Genomic DNA, 16,131 nt, shown 5'->3' with positions numbered 1-16,131 from the left:
CTCAGTATAATAGCGTAGCAGCCCAAAGACCATGAGTATTTTTTAACTGAGAGTAATGCAATTTAAACGCCGCATTTAAGTCAAGTTTCAATTGGATCCACAGCACTTTAAGATGTGGACACAGCCGCAGGTGAAGTCATCAAGTCCCCATCACTTATGTTGAATGTACATCTATGAGAACATAGCATGATCAGTCCTCTAATCTTGATGGTCAGTCACTATTTCAAGTATTTGCCTTTGTTTGGTGCGAGTGCAACTGATTGTGCAAGCAGTGTTTTTGCGTTGAGAGACTGTTTCTTCAGGATTCCTGCGGGGAGATGTTGAACTTCCAGCACCTCCAGCTGTTTTAAACACAGTGTCCCCATTTCCTTTTTGGTGCGTTGACACTTTTTCACCTCAGCAAGTTGTTCCAACCCCATTACTCTCTAGTCTTTATTCATCCCTGGCTTCTAAAAGCAACATCGTCTACCTGCCTGGAGGACTTCGCAAAGGCCATACTGAGGTCACTGTGATGCTGGATGAAAGAGCTGCCATTAAAGCACTCACTGGGTTAACCCTTGTTTCCTGTGTCACAGAACACATGCTCACCATAGAAACGTGAATGTGGAGAATAACAAGATCAGTTATGTGGCTATGAGAGGCATGACATCGTGAGGGGAAAAAGATGGCAGAATACAACAGAATACAGGAAATGAGGGCGCCACTGTACAGAAAATCGAATAATTGTACTACTGATCAAGATGACAATCAAGAAAATGTACAACCAAAATACTACAAAATAATATTTGTCTTAGCACGAACTGCAACACTGTTGTACCTGTTAGTATAGTACATGCCCTTCTTGGTCTCTCATTTACATATTAATATGTAGGGTATCTATCTTCAATATGTAACTTAACTTTGACAATTTCACTTAAAATCAGGTCCAACCATGATCAGGTAGGTTTGTTCACGTTTGAAGATAAATAAATAAATTCAATAATTTGTATTCAAAATACTAGTGTCAGGTTTTATCATTGTGTTTCAACCAGTGTTTAATATTAACATAAAGGACTTTGCTCAGCAACCCAGTGTGCAAATGTGCTAGAAAAATAAACTTAAACTTGTTGTGATCTGTTTGATTCTAGAGTGACCAGACACCAAGACAAAGCAGTGTGAAAAATTGGCTCGAGGTTGTAACACTTCACAGGGAAGAAGAGAGACGGACCAGAGAGGAGGTTTCTATAGAAAGGAAAGCCTGCACCTCGGATGTAGGAATGGATTCCTGTATCATCATAACAATAAAGATTTCATATATGACTGACAGATTCTGAAATTAATCAGCATGTCTCGGACACAGTGAGGCCAAAGTTGTCAAAAGTTTTCAGAACCATAGGAAAGAAGATCAAAGAAAGAATGAAGGAAAATAATTTCAGACAAAGACTTCAAGAAACAAAGTCATTATTTAATAACGACTTGACAGAAAATCCCAACATGTGACAGAGCTAAATTGACTTCTGCACAAAATATGTGTGTGAAACCGTTCTAATCTTGTTAACTCCCATCATCCCACATGGAAATGTTCTCTGGATCTGTTGAACAAAAATCAACGTTAACTTTCACGTCATCATATAGGTATCATGTCAAGTGAGGTGGTGATGTCCTCGCACCGCCCCATCCATTAATGCGTCACTTGACAATCTGTAAAATGGTGGATTTAAATTTGAATAGGCAAACACACGCCTATACCAACGCACTCAGACACACACGCAGACGGACACACACACACACAGCTTAGAGTCGCCCTTAGGCCTTCTGAAATCCCCTTATCACTTTATTACCAATTAACACGGCGCCGCAATGAAGGCTGAGCGTTCCTCTGCCGGGGTGGAGCTCTGTGGGCCTCTAATCAGGAGAGTTATAAATTTCCACTCAGTTGCATCAGAAAAAGTCAAGTCAGGTCCAAAATCACTGTCTAACTTTGAAATGAGCTTTGAAGGTAAACAGAATTGTGATGGGTTTACTCACTTGGGCAAAGAAGGGCTACAATTGTATTCCTGGTTTAAGTCTGTGGTCGGTCAATACAGCGAGAACAACATCCACTTGTGGTGACACATTGAAGTGCAGCGACACTTAACATCTGCCAGAATGTCGATCTTCATGATCGATATAAGTGGTATGTGTGCGTACAAACATTCCGAGGCCTTTGTGGAGGTGATGCATATTGATTGCACTGTGTCTACAGATGGAACCGCACTGAGCCATTGATTCACTCTGAGTTTCATATGCGTGAAAAAGAAAAAAAAATCATAATTTGAGGGATGTCTACATGAACAGAAAGAGCATGAGGATGCAACATGTTGTGCTACGTATTTGCGACAAAAGCAGGACAAAATATTAAATCAATCAATGACCTGAATGTGTCAGAAAACAAAAAGCAGGTGTATAATAGATACCTCGGTTTTCTGGTAAACTATTTTTTTCTAATTACAGCAATCACAAAACCTTTAATTAACAAGTGGTATAGATCGTAAAATGGACAATATACTTTGTAGTGCTAAATTGTTTTATTTCAACAACATTGTAAAATGAAATTGAATCATCTCAAAGTTAAATTAACATAATAGTAATGTCTTGATTCTAAAAAACAGGGACATAATACGCAAGTTATGTAGCAATATATTATACTTATACAGGTTGGTATTGGCTTAATTTGTTTAGAGAAGTGGGAGAACCAAAACATTTTAAATACAGCCTCACAATAGAAGCCTCCCTGATGTTAAAACCTTATTATTTATTAGGTAGTTTGTTGTTGCTAAAATTATCATATATACCTGACGCCCTTCATCTAGCCCACACCTGAGCAACCTGGTCCTCAAAGGGCCGGTGGGGTTACATATTTTCCAACCGATCAAGCACACTCAGTTTAACCAACGAGGTTTCAGTTGGAACAAACAACACCAGACTGACAATCGACTTACTACAGTCTTCAGACACCTGATTGGTGAAAAGGTGTCCTCATGATTGGTTGGAACAAAAACCTGCACCCACTGCGGACCTTTGTGGCACTAAGTGCCCACACCTCAAGCCTGATCATTTAACTTACTGTGTTGACAGATATAGCGGTTCTGTGCTTTGCAGCGCTGGTCGTTCCAGTTAAAAGCAGTTGACGCCTGCATCTCCACACAGTTTCCAAAGCTGAAAGAAATAAGGAAGTTAGACATGGAAAAAAGCAAGTAGCAGACATCTGGACAGACTGACATCCAGTGGTCAGTAGAAGCATTACAGGTTAATAAATATCCAGAGGTTAAGTCTGGATCAACATTTTATCATTTCACATCAGACAAAAAATGATCAAACAACTAGAGTTCAGTGTTGAAGAGGACTTGTAAGCTGAGCCTCCTACCCTTGGTTGTCCGGCTGCCCAAAGGCAAAGCTGTTGTATTCGAGAAGGTCTCCAGTGTCCCAGCGAAATATATCTTTTGAACGTTTATACGTCAAACCTGTTTAATGTTAAACAACCAGTTCAGTCAGAAGGTGGGACAAGAATGTAACCCAACATGAAGTGATGAAAATGGTAACAATAAAATCGAACAAAATTTGGTTATACCGATCCAGAAATTGTTCGTCTCCACATTCGGATTGATGACATCATTGTTGATCTCAAGTTGACTGAGATAAAAAGCCAGAATGTCCTGAACCTTCTGTGTCTGTATCTGAGCAAGAATAGCTCCTCTCTTCTGGTGATTAAATCCAAGAAACAAAAAACTGAAATCAAAGTTTCACAGATGAAATGCTAAGGTGTAACCATGTAATCCATTCTTACCTGACACTGACGCTTGGCTCCATAGAAGGTATTAGCATCAGCAGACATAGAAAAGCACACACGATCGATTATGACGTCGCAGCTCTCGATGGGAAATGAAACTCGCTCTGTGAAGATGAGAAGATTGTCACCTGGCCATTTAAAATCATGATTATGTTCTTCTGATAACAATCCTAACTAAAACACAATTGAAATATTAAAGTTCACAATTTGGATTTTTATCACCGGTTGCAATTTTGACATGCAAAACTGGATCACAATTTTTGCGAGCTGCATCTGAGCTTTGCTGAAGCTCGAGGCAGCCCTGCTTTGTTTTGTCATTCCTGCACCGTCATGTAAAAATGTTAAACAGTAGTAACATTTCTTATCATGCATAAATATAAATACCATCCAATTAAAATGAATTAATAAATAATAAAAAAAGTCTCATGTTTGTCACAACCATCAGTCCCAACCTGATCAATCACATCAATTGCTTGACCTTTAAAATATTTACATCACAAGCCAGTGTCATTGTGTCATCGCTCAACATGCTTTGAATCAACAATAAACTCAAATAAGACAGTATACTTGTTCACCTGTACAGTCAACCCCACTGTAGCCCAAATCACACAAGCAGGAACATCGTTCTTCACTGAACTGATCGTGCACACATTGCACACTGCACCGCACTGGAGACAAGATTCAAAGGAATTCATGTGTTTAACAATGTGGAAACAACGTTGATGACAAATATTATATTCTGCATTTTGTGATTTAATACCTTGGCAGAATCTCCCAGTGTATGCTGGGTCACACTTGCAGTTGCATGTAGATTCATTAAGGTGCCCGTGGGGACCACAGCTCATACGACAGGGATTACTTGGGACCTCTGTCAAAAAGTACTCAGAGTCTAATAGCATAATAACTTGACTAAAGTAACTACAGATCAGCATTTACATTATTTACGGTACGATAGTAAAGCAGCAAGAATGAAACTTGAATGAAAGCTCCTACCACAGAGTCCACCCTCAAAGCCCCACTGTCTGAAGCAACCCGACATGGATGCAGTGCACAGAAAGCAGGACAGTCCTGTCTTATAAGGTGTGACAGGCTGACCGTTCAGCTCCCAATTACCTCTGCAACAGACAATAACTAGGCTGTTCATCAAAAAAACATCTAAAGAGCATTTCACACAGAGAATAAAAGCACATTAAACACCTTCTCATACCCAGGGTAGTAGGCACACACAAACATAGTGAGAGGCTCTCCCCTCAGGCAGACAGCAGAGGCACAGCCCACTTTACTCGAGGTGGCCCACACCAACTGCACAAAGACACCAGAGTAATGTGCATGGTTGGACATGTGCAACAAAAATAGAAAATCCTTTAGCACCTGTGTATAATGATGACAGGTTCTCTTTTCTCGACATCGGCCACTCTGGTAGTGAAAATCTTTTCCTTCCTCGAACCACTCGTCAATGATTGAAATTGTGGTTTCACCAAGACTAACCAGGTGAATGTTCCAGCCAATGTCGCTGGGGACAGGAGGCTGATAGGGCGAGAGTTCCGGTTCACAGAAGAGCGCTCTGCCATGTGCAAGTGCAGCCAGCTTTTCATTCCACACCTGCAAGGCAAACATGAGAGTCAAATGCGTAAAAACACTTTGGCTGTCGACACACTTAGATCCTTTTTGTAGGAATTCAAACAAGCATTTCATTAACTATATATCATTTGTCTTTTTATCATTTATTAATGAATAAACAACAATGTACTTGGTATATTTTTAAGGGAACATCAACAATGACTTGCATTCAGGGAGCTCCAAAAGGCTCTTGGCAGAGACACATGCATGATAACGCCCAATTGTTTGTTAGATTTGAATCACTGGCTTCGTTCTGATATAAAGATCGTATTGTACATTAAAGATGCTTAAAAAACTTTTGGCATGGAGCCTTCAGCTAATGAGTAATTATTGCTGCCACTTTATTCTGTCAGGAAACCAATTTAAAAAAAGGCAGCCAGCAGAGAGACACTTTGGGCAAGTTGCCCATCAACATCAGGCATAGAAAATCCAGACTGACACTCATTGTGTGCTGCAGACTCTTCACTAAACCGTTCACTGCTGACAAAATTATAAATGCCTCCTTGGAAGACTTTCACGTGTGTATTTGCTACACTACAAAACCAAGCACTCCTCCAAAAATCACACGCTTCCAGTTACAGAATGTGCTCTCAGTGGCCCTGTTTATCGATTCTTTTGAGAATTTAATATGCACGGTAAGGAAAAAAATGTTTTCTGATCGAGAGTCAGTTCAAATGAGGGATACGTACGGTCTCATTTATAAACGACTGTCACCCAAAAATTACAGAAAATGAAAATAGTAATAATGAAAAATTTGATAAATATTTAGCCAATTTTATAATAAGACTGAGCAAGGGAAACTCACGACTTCAACAAACCAAAATACTATTGTAGCCTGAAGATTCCATCAGCTGCTCACTAACTTTTTTGACCGCTCTGATCGACAGTTTTTCTGACAGTTTTCGTTACAGTGTGTGGAAGTTGGACAGGATTTGAGGTGAGATGATGAGTTAATGAGCATGCACTTCTGATGGAAGGTGCAGCAGCTATCACAGACAGAAATCTGACTCAAGACAAACCATGAAGAAAAGCTCGAGTGAACGACCTGCCACATCACATTCCTCTTCCACTCCCATCACCGCCTCTCATCCACTTCTGACTCAAGACTCTCGCACTTGTCTACAGTGCTTCTACTCATCAGCCCTGCCGCTCTGCTTGGCAATGGCTACTCCACTTGATGCAATCTCATTTTGTCACATGTAAAGAAACTTTATGATTTTATTTTATTTTTCAAAACAAGCTCAGCATTAAGTTGCTTCAGAGAAAAGTGACTAAAAGCATGTAAATGAACTCCACCAGCCACTCACGTACAGTAGAACTGACTGCGTAGAGAGTCAGACGAGAGTAAACTTCACCAGGAAATGGGGATAATTACCCCAAATTCCTGTATTTGCATATTTGGCAGAAGAAAAACAAGGTTGCTTCTGTCTGGTTAGACACATCCAAAGGGGGTGGGGTCATGAAGATGACACTGATGTGTGATGGAGAAATGCCAAGTCATTAAACGGTCATTGTATCACCAATAAGTTCAAAGGTCACCCGGCACATTCTGTCATTGTCGCTGTGAATTAGCACTGAGATACAAATGTGTGACTCAGCTTATAAACATGCTCATGCTTGGGTCCCAAATGAGGTGTGCATTTGTCACCAGTAAGCTCTGCACACTAACGTCTACATAGAATGAAGCGTTGTTAAGGCAGATTAAAGTGATAGCTCCTTTAAACAGAGTTAAGGATTTGCATGAGGAAATTATGTTTTAACGCAGTCACCATGAATAATTGTATATTTTAGCTTCAGGCGCAGAGAGAAAACAGATTGGAGCAAAGGTGAAATGAGGTTGAGCATTATTTATTATTTAAATATTTTATCTTGGTCAGAAATCATACAGAAATGCTTCAAGGTAACTTGAAAACACACTTACGCAGACTGCCGAAGAGACGCTGAAGCCTTGAGCCCTCTAACATTTAACATTAAAGCTCTTTAATATGCTGCTACGCGTCTGCAAATCTTCCCTCTGAGGGTTTTCCACAGAGAAAATTACCTGTATTACCGACATCCTGAAAAGGGAATGATTATCCAGATCCTCTTTTTTTCTCATTACCACCTTATCAGCTGTGAACACTTCTCTGAGGCACAAGAGTCGTCGACGAATTCTGACCAAACTGCTTTCATGCCAACAAGGATGTTATCTAACAAAGTGACAGTGTGGCCAAACGTATATGTGGGAACACCACCCTCATATGAGCTAAATCTTTAGATCCATTGTCACCTCGGGCCACAATTAAACTCAGTTAAGGCTGATGGCAAGCGCAGCTCTGTAAGATCCAGCAGTAGATGAACGGAGATAAAAGGATTGATTTTACTTCACAGCATTGCAGTTGAGTTTTTTTGGGAGAAAAAAAAATGAGGTCCACACACACTACTGGTAGTGTGTACGATGATACTGTGCTCTAGTACAACTAGTTACACTGCTTCTATAGCTCTGCTGTGGTGAATTTTATTTTGCCTCATGTGGCTCACATATATAGCCAAGTAAACTCTTAACTTGAGGCCATTCACTGCTTCACTGGTCTCAACACACACTCGAATAAAAGCATTCACGCTGGCTCAGAGAGAATACCAACAGACAATAGTTGTCACAAACCATTTTTTGCATGTTTGCCGCGACTGGTTTGACCCGGCTTCGCAGTCTATTGTGGTGAGCCACGATGTTCAACTTTGTCCTTTCTTCATCCACCTTAGCTGCCTTTTCTGCGGGAGAAGTGTACAAACATGACAGCAGTTGGAAAAATGAACAGTCACAATTTGGGACAAAACACATTGGTTTGAGAGTGCATTGTTAAGTGCAGCAGGACTAAGATTTTCTTAAAGTTAAAGCTAATTTCTCTTTAATTTGATTCCACTGACCACTTGTACAGTAATGCATAGTGTTTCAAGCTTATTCAAAGCTAAGCTAAGTTGATAACCGTTAAAAAGCCACACCAAACACTCAATATGAATCTGTGTTTGAAAATACGATGCAATTCACTGGAGGACAAAATGTCAGTATTTGACACTCAGTGAATATTTAAGAAACGTTTTACCAGACTCAAAAATTGTCATTTTTACTCATTTCATTCTGACGTATTTGTTTACATGTACTACCATCAAACAGAAAACAATGGTTGAGTGAAGAAAACGAGCTGCCTTAACGGAACACAAATTCTTACACACAGACAAATGATTGAGTCCTGTGTGTTGGAAGAATGACCGTCACCGTCCCTGCTAGCTAGCAGGTGTCTCTACTCAGCTCAACTTCCAGAAACTTGTGACTTTACCGGGATTTGGCGCCTCTACACTGGTCTGTTGTCCTATAAAGCTTGTGGTCAGAAGATAAATAAAACACAGATCCAAACAGCGGGCCGAGTTGAGTGTCTCCATGTCTCAATGGTCCAATTCACCCACTAACAGCCCCACAAACTCACATCCCGTCTCTCCTCCCCTGCACCATCCCTGCGTTGCCTGTGGCACCGCGGCTAACGCGTGACGTCATCAACACACATTAGGTCTTAGTTTATAAATTGACTTTTCACTTTTCAAGTTTAAAAAAAAATAAATGAAATCAAAACAAGAGAAAAGATACAGGGCAGTCAATTTAAAAGTAAAAAATTCTAAAGCTTCGCACAGCATCGGTGACAACTGCCAGCGGGGTATGAAAGTGTAGACTCATTGCCAGACTCCATTATCCCTGATCACATTGTTTATGTTGTGTCAGTGGGGACTGTCTGACCTCAAACTGAGTCACAGATTCACCAGCAAACTGAGATTTAGTCACACCCAAAAGGTTCATCTTTCTCTGAATCCTTGTCAATGGCAGGGATGTTTATTTATGCTAAAAATTCATATATATATATATATATATATATATATATATATATATATATATAGAGAGAGAGAGAGAGAGAGAGAGAGAGAGAGTGAGAGAGAGAGAGAGAGAGAGAGTGAGAGAGAGAGAGAGAGAGAGAGACAGAGATGAAGAGTATGAAAAATGTCAAGAATTCAATTTTGTTTTGTTTTCTTGTAAACAATACAAGTTTAATTTTCATATACTGTGTCTCCGTATTTCATCCTTCCTTGTGTCACAGAAAATTCATGTTAAAACGCGTTTGATTTGTGTGTACCCCTACTGATCCTGTTAATCTTAACATGTGTAATAATTCCATGTGGGCACAACCTTATGTTTTCATTCACTTCAACACATGTAAAACCCCAAACCACACACCATAACTTCAAGCAGCCTGCTGTGAAACTATATAGTGAGCTCTAAATGTATTTGAGGGTCCATCATGTGGTCACAACTCACCTGCAGTCTCACTCACTGATTGGCTCCTCAGGAGCAGACCCAGCATTACACTGCAGCAACTTTTCCACTGCCCAGCACGTTCCTTCACTGACCTGCAGTCCCGACTCACTCTGTGGACAGTCCACTTGAAGTTAACATCTTTTTGTTTTTAACCAAGACTCACCACTGAATTGCTGGCAAAATGCTGGTATCTGCTTTCATCACTTTGGTGGGTTTGTGTGTGATACATCCTTCCGCTGAACAGGTGAGTCGCACTGTGCGACATTTCCTAGGTTATTATTGAACAAAAACACCATATTATTTCAGCAAATTTTGTGGGTTTTTTATCATTTCTGTTGGATTTGGTTACAATACATTGTTTATTCGCACTATTACAATGTTTAAGATGTTTGTTTTATGCTGTATATATGTAGTAGATTCATTTAGAGTAAAATATTCAGGGAAAATGTTTCTCTAAAGCAAAACTCGGGCTACATAAAATAAAGCAACAATGATGGAATTAAATGAGATGAGGTCTATTTAAATCAGATGGGTTACAGTGGATCATTAATTTGCTGTTATAGTTAATGATAGTTTAGAAATATAATGCTTGAAATCTTTTGTATATTAAAACTTCAGGAATATTCTATTTTAGAGTGCATGGCTGTTTAATAAACGTAATGTTTGGATACTATGATCATGCTGAAATTATTGTGTACTTTAACTAAATTGATCAAATTGACTGGTCACCACGATACAACATAGGCCATCATAGGTCATCTTTGTTGGGGGTTGTTATAGACAGGTATGATTTGTTAATGTAATCTTGTCTTTTTGGGGAGTTCTCCTCTCTTCTCACTTTAGTGTCATGAATCTAATGATGGTTATGTGTAACTGCTGCTGTTTTTCTAGTATTGGCCAAGTTAGGTACATGAGAAAATAACTGTTAGAATGACAACATCTTAGCAGATTTCTTGTTTGGCAGCAGTGGGCTTCGTTGAAGTGTAATCTGTAGAAGTTTACATATGTCTTGTCCTGGTTTTAACTGCAGGGAATACGCTTTATGAATACAGTCATGTAAATATGTCGCTCCAAAGCTAATCATGTGTGACGCCGAAGCTGCTGGTCTTCTTGTTAAACTGAGTGTCAGTGGTCACTCAAACACGTGGTGTGCTCTTCAGCCAGAACCAGAACATCAGACTCTTACGAGATCCCACAGAAAGAGCCCATTGACACCCCAGCTATAAACACGAGACAGCCTGCTTTTGACCGAGGTCTCAGTGCTGCCGAAATCCGAAAGGTGTTTTCAATAAATATTGACTCTTCTTACATAACTTCTCTGGGGTGAAAACAGCCATTGCTTGTGCAGAAAACATGTGTGAGAGAACGGGCCAGCGGTGGGAGAACCCAACTGATGAATGAAAGGGAGTAATGAGGGGTTCAGGTGGTAAACAAGTCCCAGCCACTACCTCCCCATTTCAGCCAATAATGAGGGGAGGTTGTTACCTAAATAGATGCATTAACTCGAACCTTAGATCCACCACATCAGAAGCAGCTAGTGATTACTTGTACCTTTCTCTGCAATGATGTATTTTGACGTTACATAAGTTTGTGTAATGAGGATTAAAACTCTCCACGCTCAAAGCCACACAAGTAAAAAGGTACATTGACGAGTGAATACGCCTTATTTCGCGATGACGTCCAGATTTGGTCAACTATTCATATTCAGAATTTCAAAGCACAAACATTCACAGTTTCAACAGGGATTGGCTTGAGTACCCTGTAATTAGATCACATACTTTGTGTATCCTTAATATCACTGGTATCTCTACAACATACGCTCTCTTGTTCTCTTCAATGGACTCAAGTCATACTTCGTCTTTATCATGCTGCTAATGTACATGTTTGGTCAGCTCATTATTGAGGCAGCAGTTTACCAGCCATGGTAGCAGAAGTTGTTCTTTGCATGCAAAGTTGTGGGCTGTGGAGATCCTGGGGTCTTGTTAAGATGCCATCCAGCTACCCTCTTTATAACATTTCATAACATGATTTATAACACGTTTTGGGGTAGCTCATGAAATACAGGCTGAGCTGAGTTTGCTCTGCAGAGCGTCTTGACTCCTCCTTGCAGTTATAATGAGGCTCTCTGGAGAGACTCCAAGTACAAATGCTGCTCCTCCTCAGCGAAAGACCCTATTTGAAGTGGCCAGTCTGGGCCTTTTTACTTATGCTGCTTCCCCAATGAACCAACCTTGAATGAAATGAAGAATGGTAGATGGATTCATGTTCCTCTGCCGTAAACCACTTCATTAATGGTCTTAATAAATAGCTTGACTGATGATAATTGTTTTATTGTCATGTTATATCACTGAGATAATAAATAAATAAATAAATAAAAACATTATTTGTTATCATTAGAGTTAAGCTTTCACTCAGCACTAGATTTTGTTTCCATTGGTGAAATGTTTTGAAGATCTTTGTCTAATTAAATCTTCTCTGTTCCAGGACTGTCCCAGTAGAAATGAAATACAAGGCTCCCTGAAACAGGTCCAGAAGCTTCTGTCCGCTCATGAAACCTCGTATCTTCAGAGTCTACGCAACCTGAGGAAGAAACTAAACCTTCTACAGAGCAGCACCGGAAAACATTCCTCAAAAACAATCAACAGTAAGCTGTATAAGTGTTTGACAAACAAACAAGGCAAAAATGTATTCACAGTAACATTCCATAGGTACCTGCGCCAAACTGGACGCTCCGGTTAACGGGAGGAGACTGGGCAGGTCTCACAGCCCTGGACATGAGGTTCATTTTGTCTGCGATCCTGGATATGAACTGGTGGGGTCAGAGAGCAGAGTTTGTCAGGAGAGCCTGACATGGAGCGGCCAGCAGCCGACATGTCGAGGTACATGACAGCCTTCCTTCATCTCCATCCTTCATCACCAAACAACTCTTTCATTTCAAGCATTTGCATTTGCTTAGAGTTTACACTGAGGTGAATCTCTGTACTTATGCACCATGAACTGAAAGCGCCTCTCTTCTCCTCCTGCAGAGATTAATGAGTGTGCGTCATCACCATGCCTGAATGGAGGGACATGTTCAGACGAGGTCAACCAGTTTTCATGCACATGTGCCAAAGGGTGGGCTGGAGTCACATGTCAGAGCCCTGTTCCAAATTGTAAGTACCAGTCATGTACATGGTCTGTTTGAGAATATTCATCCAGAGAACAGATTCATTTCTGTACGTTTAAATTCAGTCACATATGAGCCAACTTAAACATGCTGCAATTTGGTTGGAAGCCAAAGGACACATTTGTCATATTGCCAATTTATGCCAAAACCTCACGTTCACTCAAATTTGTAAGAGAGTTTGAGTCCCCAATGAGCCTGCAAGAGAGCCCAGTATTAACTTCTCACTACATTTACCGTGTTACCTTTAAATATGTACATTTCTGCTCTTTAAACATTTTACATTTCTGTGAATTAATTTAAAGAATGTAAAAAATTCCACTTTACCACTGGAGAAACTGAAGTCTCTCCGTTCTATGTTAAGAAGTAGTGGCTCTATTTTGGGCTTTGTGTGGATGACTAAGCAATGATGATTGGAGTTGCTAAACCTCTATTACTGTTTTTAAAACTACTGAAAGGATGTTGGATGAATATGGTTTTGGATGCTGTAGTTCTGATGACTGCTCATCTGTCTTCATGCTCCTTGTTCAGTCTTTGTCACCGTGATGAACACTTCAGCCGCCGCCTCTCCTGCTGCCACTGCTGCTGCATCAATGCCAGCTGACACTTCTGGTCCTTTTACCCGTCCGTCACGCTGTACTATAACTCAGGGGACCACCCACTGCACCTGCGAGCCTGGTTACACCATCTCTGGGCGGGACAGCTACACTTGCACGGGTACGAAGAGAGAAGCGAGCCGCCACTATGCAAATGTACATGTAACTTAAATAACAAAAATTATATTGTTCATCACAGATATTGATGAATGCGAGCTTTTCCATAACGGACAGGCTGGAAGACTTTGTTTACACTCTTGTGTGAACACCCCCGGAGGATATCGCTGCACCTGCCCTGTTGGGTATAACGCAACACGTGATGGTCGCAGTTGCAAAGGTGGGGTTCCCCTCTTAATATTGATTGTGTTTATGCCGTTTTATGACGTATATTTTTTGTTATTTCACTTAATGTGCAATCCATTTAAAACATCTCCGACTGCTACTATGACTAATTAATAATTATTTAATATATTAGAAAGTGATTCTTTTTCCAAGTGCCCCCTCAAAAAATGCAAACAGATTTTGGATGAATCAAAAGGACATCAACCTTCATGGCATTGCACTCACTTGTATGTTTTAGTTTATTTTTAAAATTGTTAATTTCCTAGAGCTATCAATAGATTTTTTCTCAATCTCATCTCAATTAATTACAGTTCATGATTAATCGCAAAATAATCACACATTTTGTATCTGTTCAAACAGTAACTATAAGGAAGATCAACACCAGAGTGGCCAATAATGCTTTTTTAATAAAATGAATATTTTCTTTTCACCAGATATTGATGAATGTGCCAGCAGACAAAACAACTGCACAAAAGACCAGATGTGCATTAACACATACGGGGGTTTCCAGTGTGTCCGAGTCGAGTGCCCCAAAATCCCACATGCAACATATGTCAAAACATCACCAATGTAAGCATCATCCTTATTGTTAAACATTTTAGGATTCGCTGAGTGTTTGTTTCCTTTCCCAGGCGCTGCGAACGAAACCCATGTCCCGTGGATAACAGGGCTTGTACACAAGCCCCCAACTCCTTCTCCTATCATTACCTTGCCGTTGTCTCCAACCTGTCAGCTCCTCGTGTCATGTTCCGAGTCTCTGCTCTGCGTCCAGTGGGTGACACGCTTCGCTTCACGATGCTGGGTGGGAGGCAAGCTCGGCGGCACTTCACAGTTCAGCGTTCAGATCGTCTGACTGGGCAACTGATGCTGATGAGCCCAGTTCAGGGCCCGGCAACTCTGGAGGCAGAGGTGGAGATGAGTGAGCTGGAGAGAAGAGTCCAGCTGGGCCGTTACATCACCAAAGTCACCATGTTTGTATCCCAGTATGACTTTTAAAAATGGGACATAACAAAGGCAGCGGGGAGAATCAGCAAATGATTTGAATTACAATGACATGCGTCACATGGTAACTATCAATAAAGTTGTTCATCAAAAAAACGTAAACTAATATCTTTGCCTGTATATTTTTTACCTTTTTGGAATGTGTGCAGTGATTCAGGTGATAAGATATTTTCTTTTGTGAGTTGTTGTGACAGCTGAATTCTTCCAGTTGCTTCTTCTCTCCCATAACTTCCTCATCATGTTACATCCTCCGGTTCAGCCTTCCATCCCCACTTGTCGATGTTGCTATATATTCAAGTCCCCTCACTACAGCGCTCTCTGTTTAGGTGGAATCATCCTTGAAAGATAAAAACCCTTTCAAGTGAGTGTTGGTTGAGTGTACTCCAGTGAAATCAATGGCCCAATCTCAGTGTATATGTGGTATGAAGTTGTCCCAGTCTTTTGGCAACTTAGTTTTACCTCTGTACAGGAAAAGGTTCACTTTTGTGTGGATTCAGCTACATTACATACTGCACTGAAACAGAAACAAGATCTGTGCTGTTTATCTATCATATGACTGTGACTGATAACAAAGCACAAAATAAATAAATCAAATAAAAGGAACACAATTAATTAAAAAACATTAAGTACTGATTTTTCATGAGTTGGGATTTCCTAACATTCCTCCAAGGTTTTTTGTTCTTGCGTCTCAAATGTTAATTTTGAAGGACCTTTTTATGAGTTTGCTTCACTGAAACAAAAACAAAACAATTACTTTGACAAATGGTTTGCGAATTTGAAACTGTTATTTGCATAGTGGATAAAAACAATATTAACCTATTTTTTTTACTTTGTCATGTGGGTGTATCTGTCATTTAAAAAAAAAAACCCCACAAAAGGCAAAACTGAAAACCACCTTTATTGTTGCTGAACACAGTATGTACAACAAGCCTACCGGGACACTCCTGTAATTTGAAAAATGGAAAATAAAATGGTAAATAAAATGAAAAAAACGACTTCCCATCTTGTCTCTTCTCATCATTTGATGTTTTAAAGTGAGGTAAGTTATTTGGAATTATTAGCACTATCGCCTTACAGCAACAGGGTTGCGCGACCCTAAACAGTACTAAATAGTGGTGGTGTAATTAATGTATGCATGTATTTGGAAAATAAGATGATTTGAGTCGAAAAAAAATCATCAGTGAGCTCACAGCGTCACCTGGTGGTTTCACTTAAATTGTACCGTTCCATCCTCTTGTAACTGTGTTAACAACAATCG

At 40.1% G+C, this 16,131-nt stretch overlaps 2 protein-coding genes across 3 annotated transcripts; one reads left to right on the top strand and one right to left on the bottom strand.

Annotated features, from left to right (window-relative positions):
• Positions 1 to 1,454: 1,454 nt before the first annotated feature.
• LOC128759176 (C-type lectin domain family 18 member A-like) lies at positions 1,455 to 8,893 on the bottom strand. Of its 2 annotated transcripts, none has more exons than XM_053865940.1 (12): positions 8,746 to 8,893; positions 8,073 to 8,179; positions 5,180 to 5,410; positions 5,016 to 5,110; positions 4,802 to 4,923; positions 4,569 to 4,676; positions 4,384 to 4,476; positions 3,806 to 3,912; positions 3,590 to 3,719; positions 3,386 to 3,482; positions 3,086 to 3,177; positions 1,455 to 1,571 (listed from the first exon to the last, which is right to left on the bottom strand). In XM_053865940.1, exons 1-12 carry the CDS (start codon positions 8,846 to 8,848, stop codon positions 1,534 to 1,536), a joined length of 1,323 nt encoding a protein of 440 aa, XP_053721915.1. In that variant the 5' UTR covers positions 8,849 to 8,893; the 3' UTR covers positions 1,455 to 1,533. The 2 variants fall into 2 exon arrangements, with proteins under 2 accessions (XP_053721915.1, XP_053721916.1); XM_053865941.1 differs by having other exon boundaries at positions 3,590 to 3,716.
• Positions 8,894 to 9,849: 956 nt separating this feature from the next.
• On the top strand, positions 9,850 to 15,828 carry LOC128759175 (fibulin-7). Its single transcript, XM_053865939.1, has 8 exons — positions 9,850 to 10,014; positions 12,255 to 12,414; positions 12,479 to 12,649; positions 12,797 to 12,922; positions 13,465 to 13,650; positions 13,729 to 13,866; positions 14,306 to 14,441; positions 14,504 to 15,828. The coding sequence occupies exons 1-8, from the start codon at positions 9,952 to 9,954 to the stop codon at positions 14,865 to 14,867; spliced, it is 1,344 nt and encodes a 447-aa protein (XP_053721914.1). The 5' UTR covers positions 9,850 to 9,951; the 3' UTR covers positions 14,868 to 15,828.
• The last annotated feature ends 303 nt before the right edge of the window (positions 15,829 to 16,131 follow it).

This window comes from Synchiropus splendidus, chromosome 5, assembly GCF_027744825.2.
Source record: "Synchiropus splendidus isolate RoL2022-P1 chromosome 5, RoL_Sspl_1.0, whole genome shotgun sequence".
Classification (NCBI taxonomy): domain Eukaryota; kingdom Metazoa; phylum Chordata; class Actinopteri; order Syngnathiformes; family Callionymidae; genus Synchiropus; species Synchiropus splendidus.
Note: the sequence above shows the minus strand (reverse complement) of the source record. Positions and strands in the feature narration are given on the sequence as shown.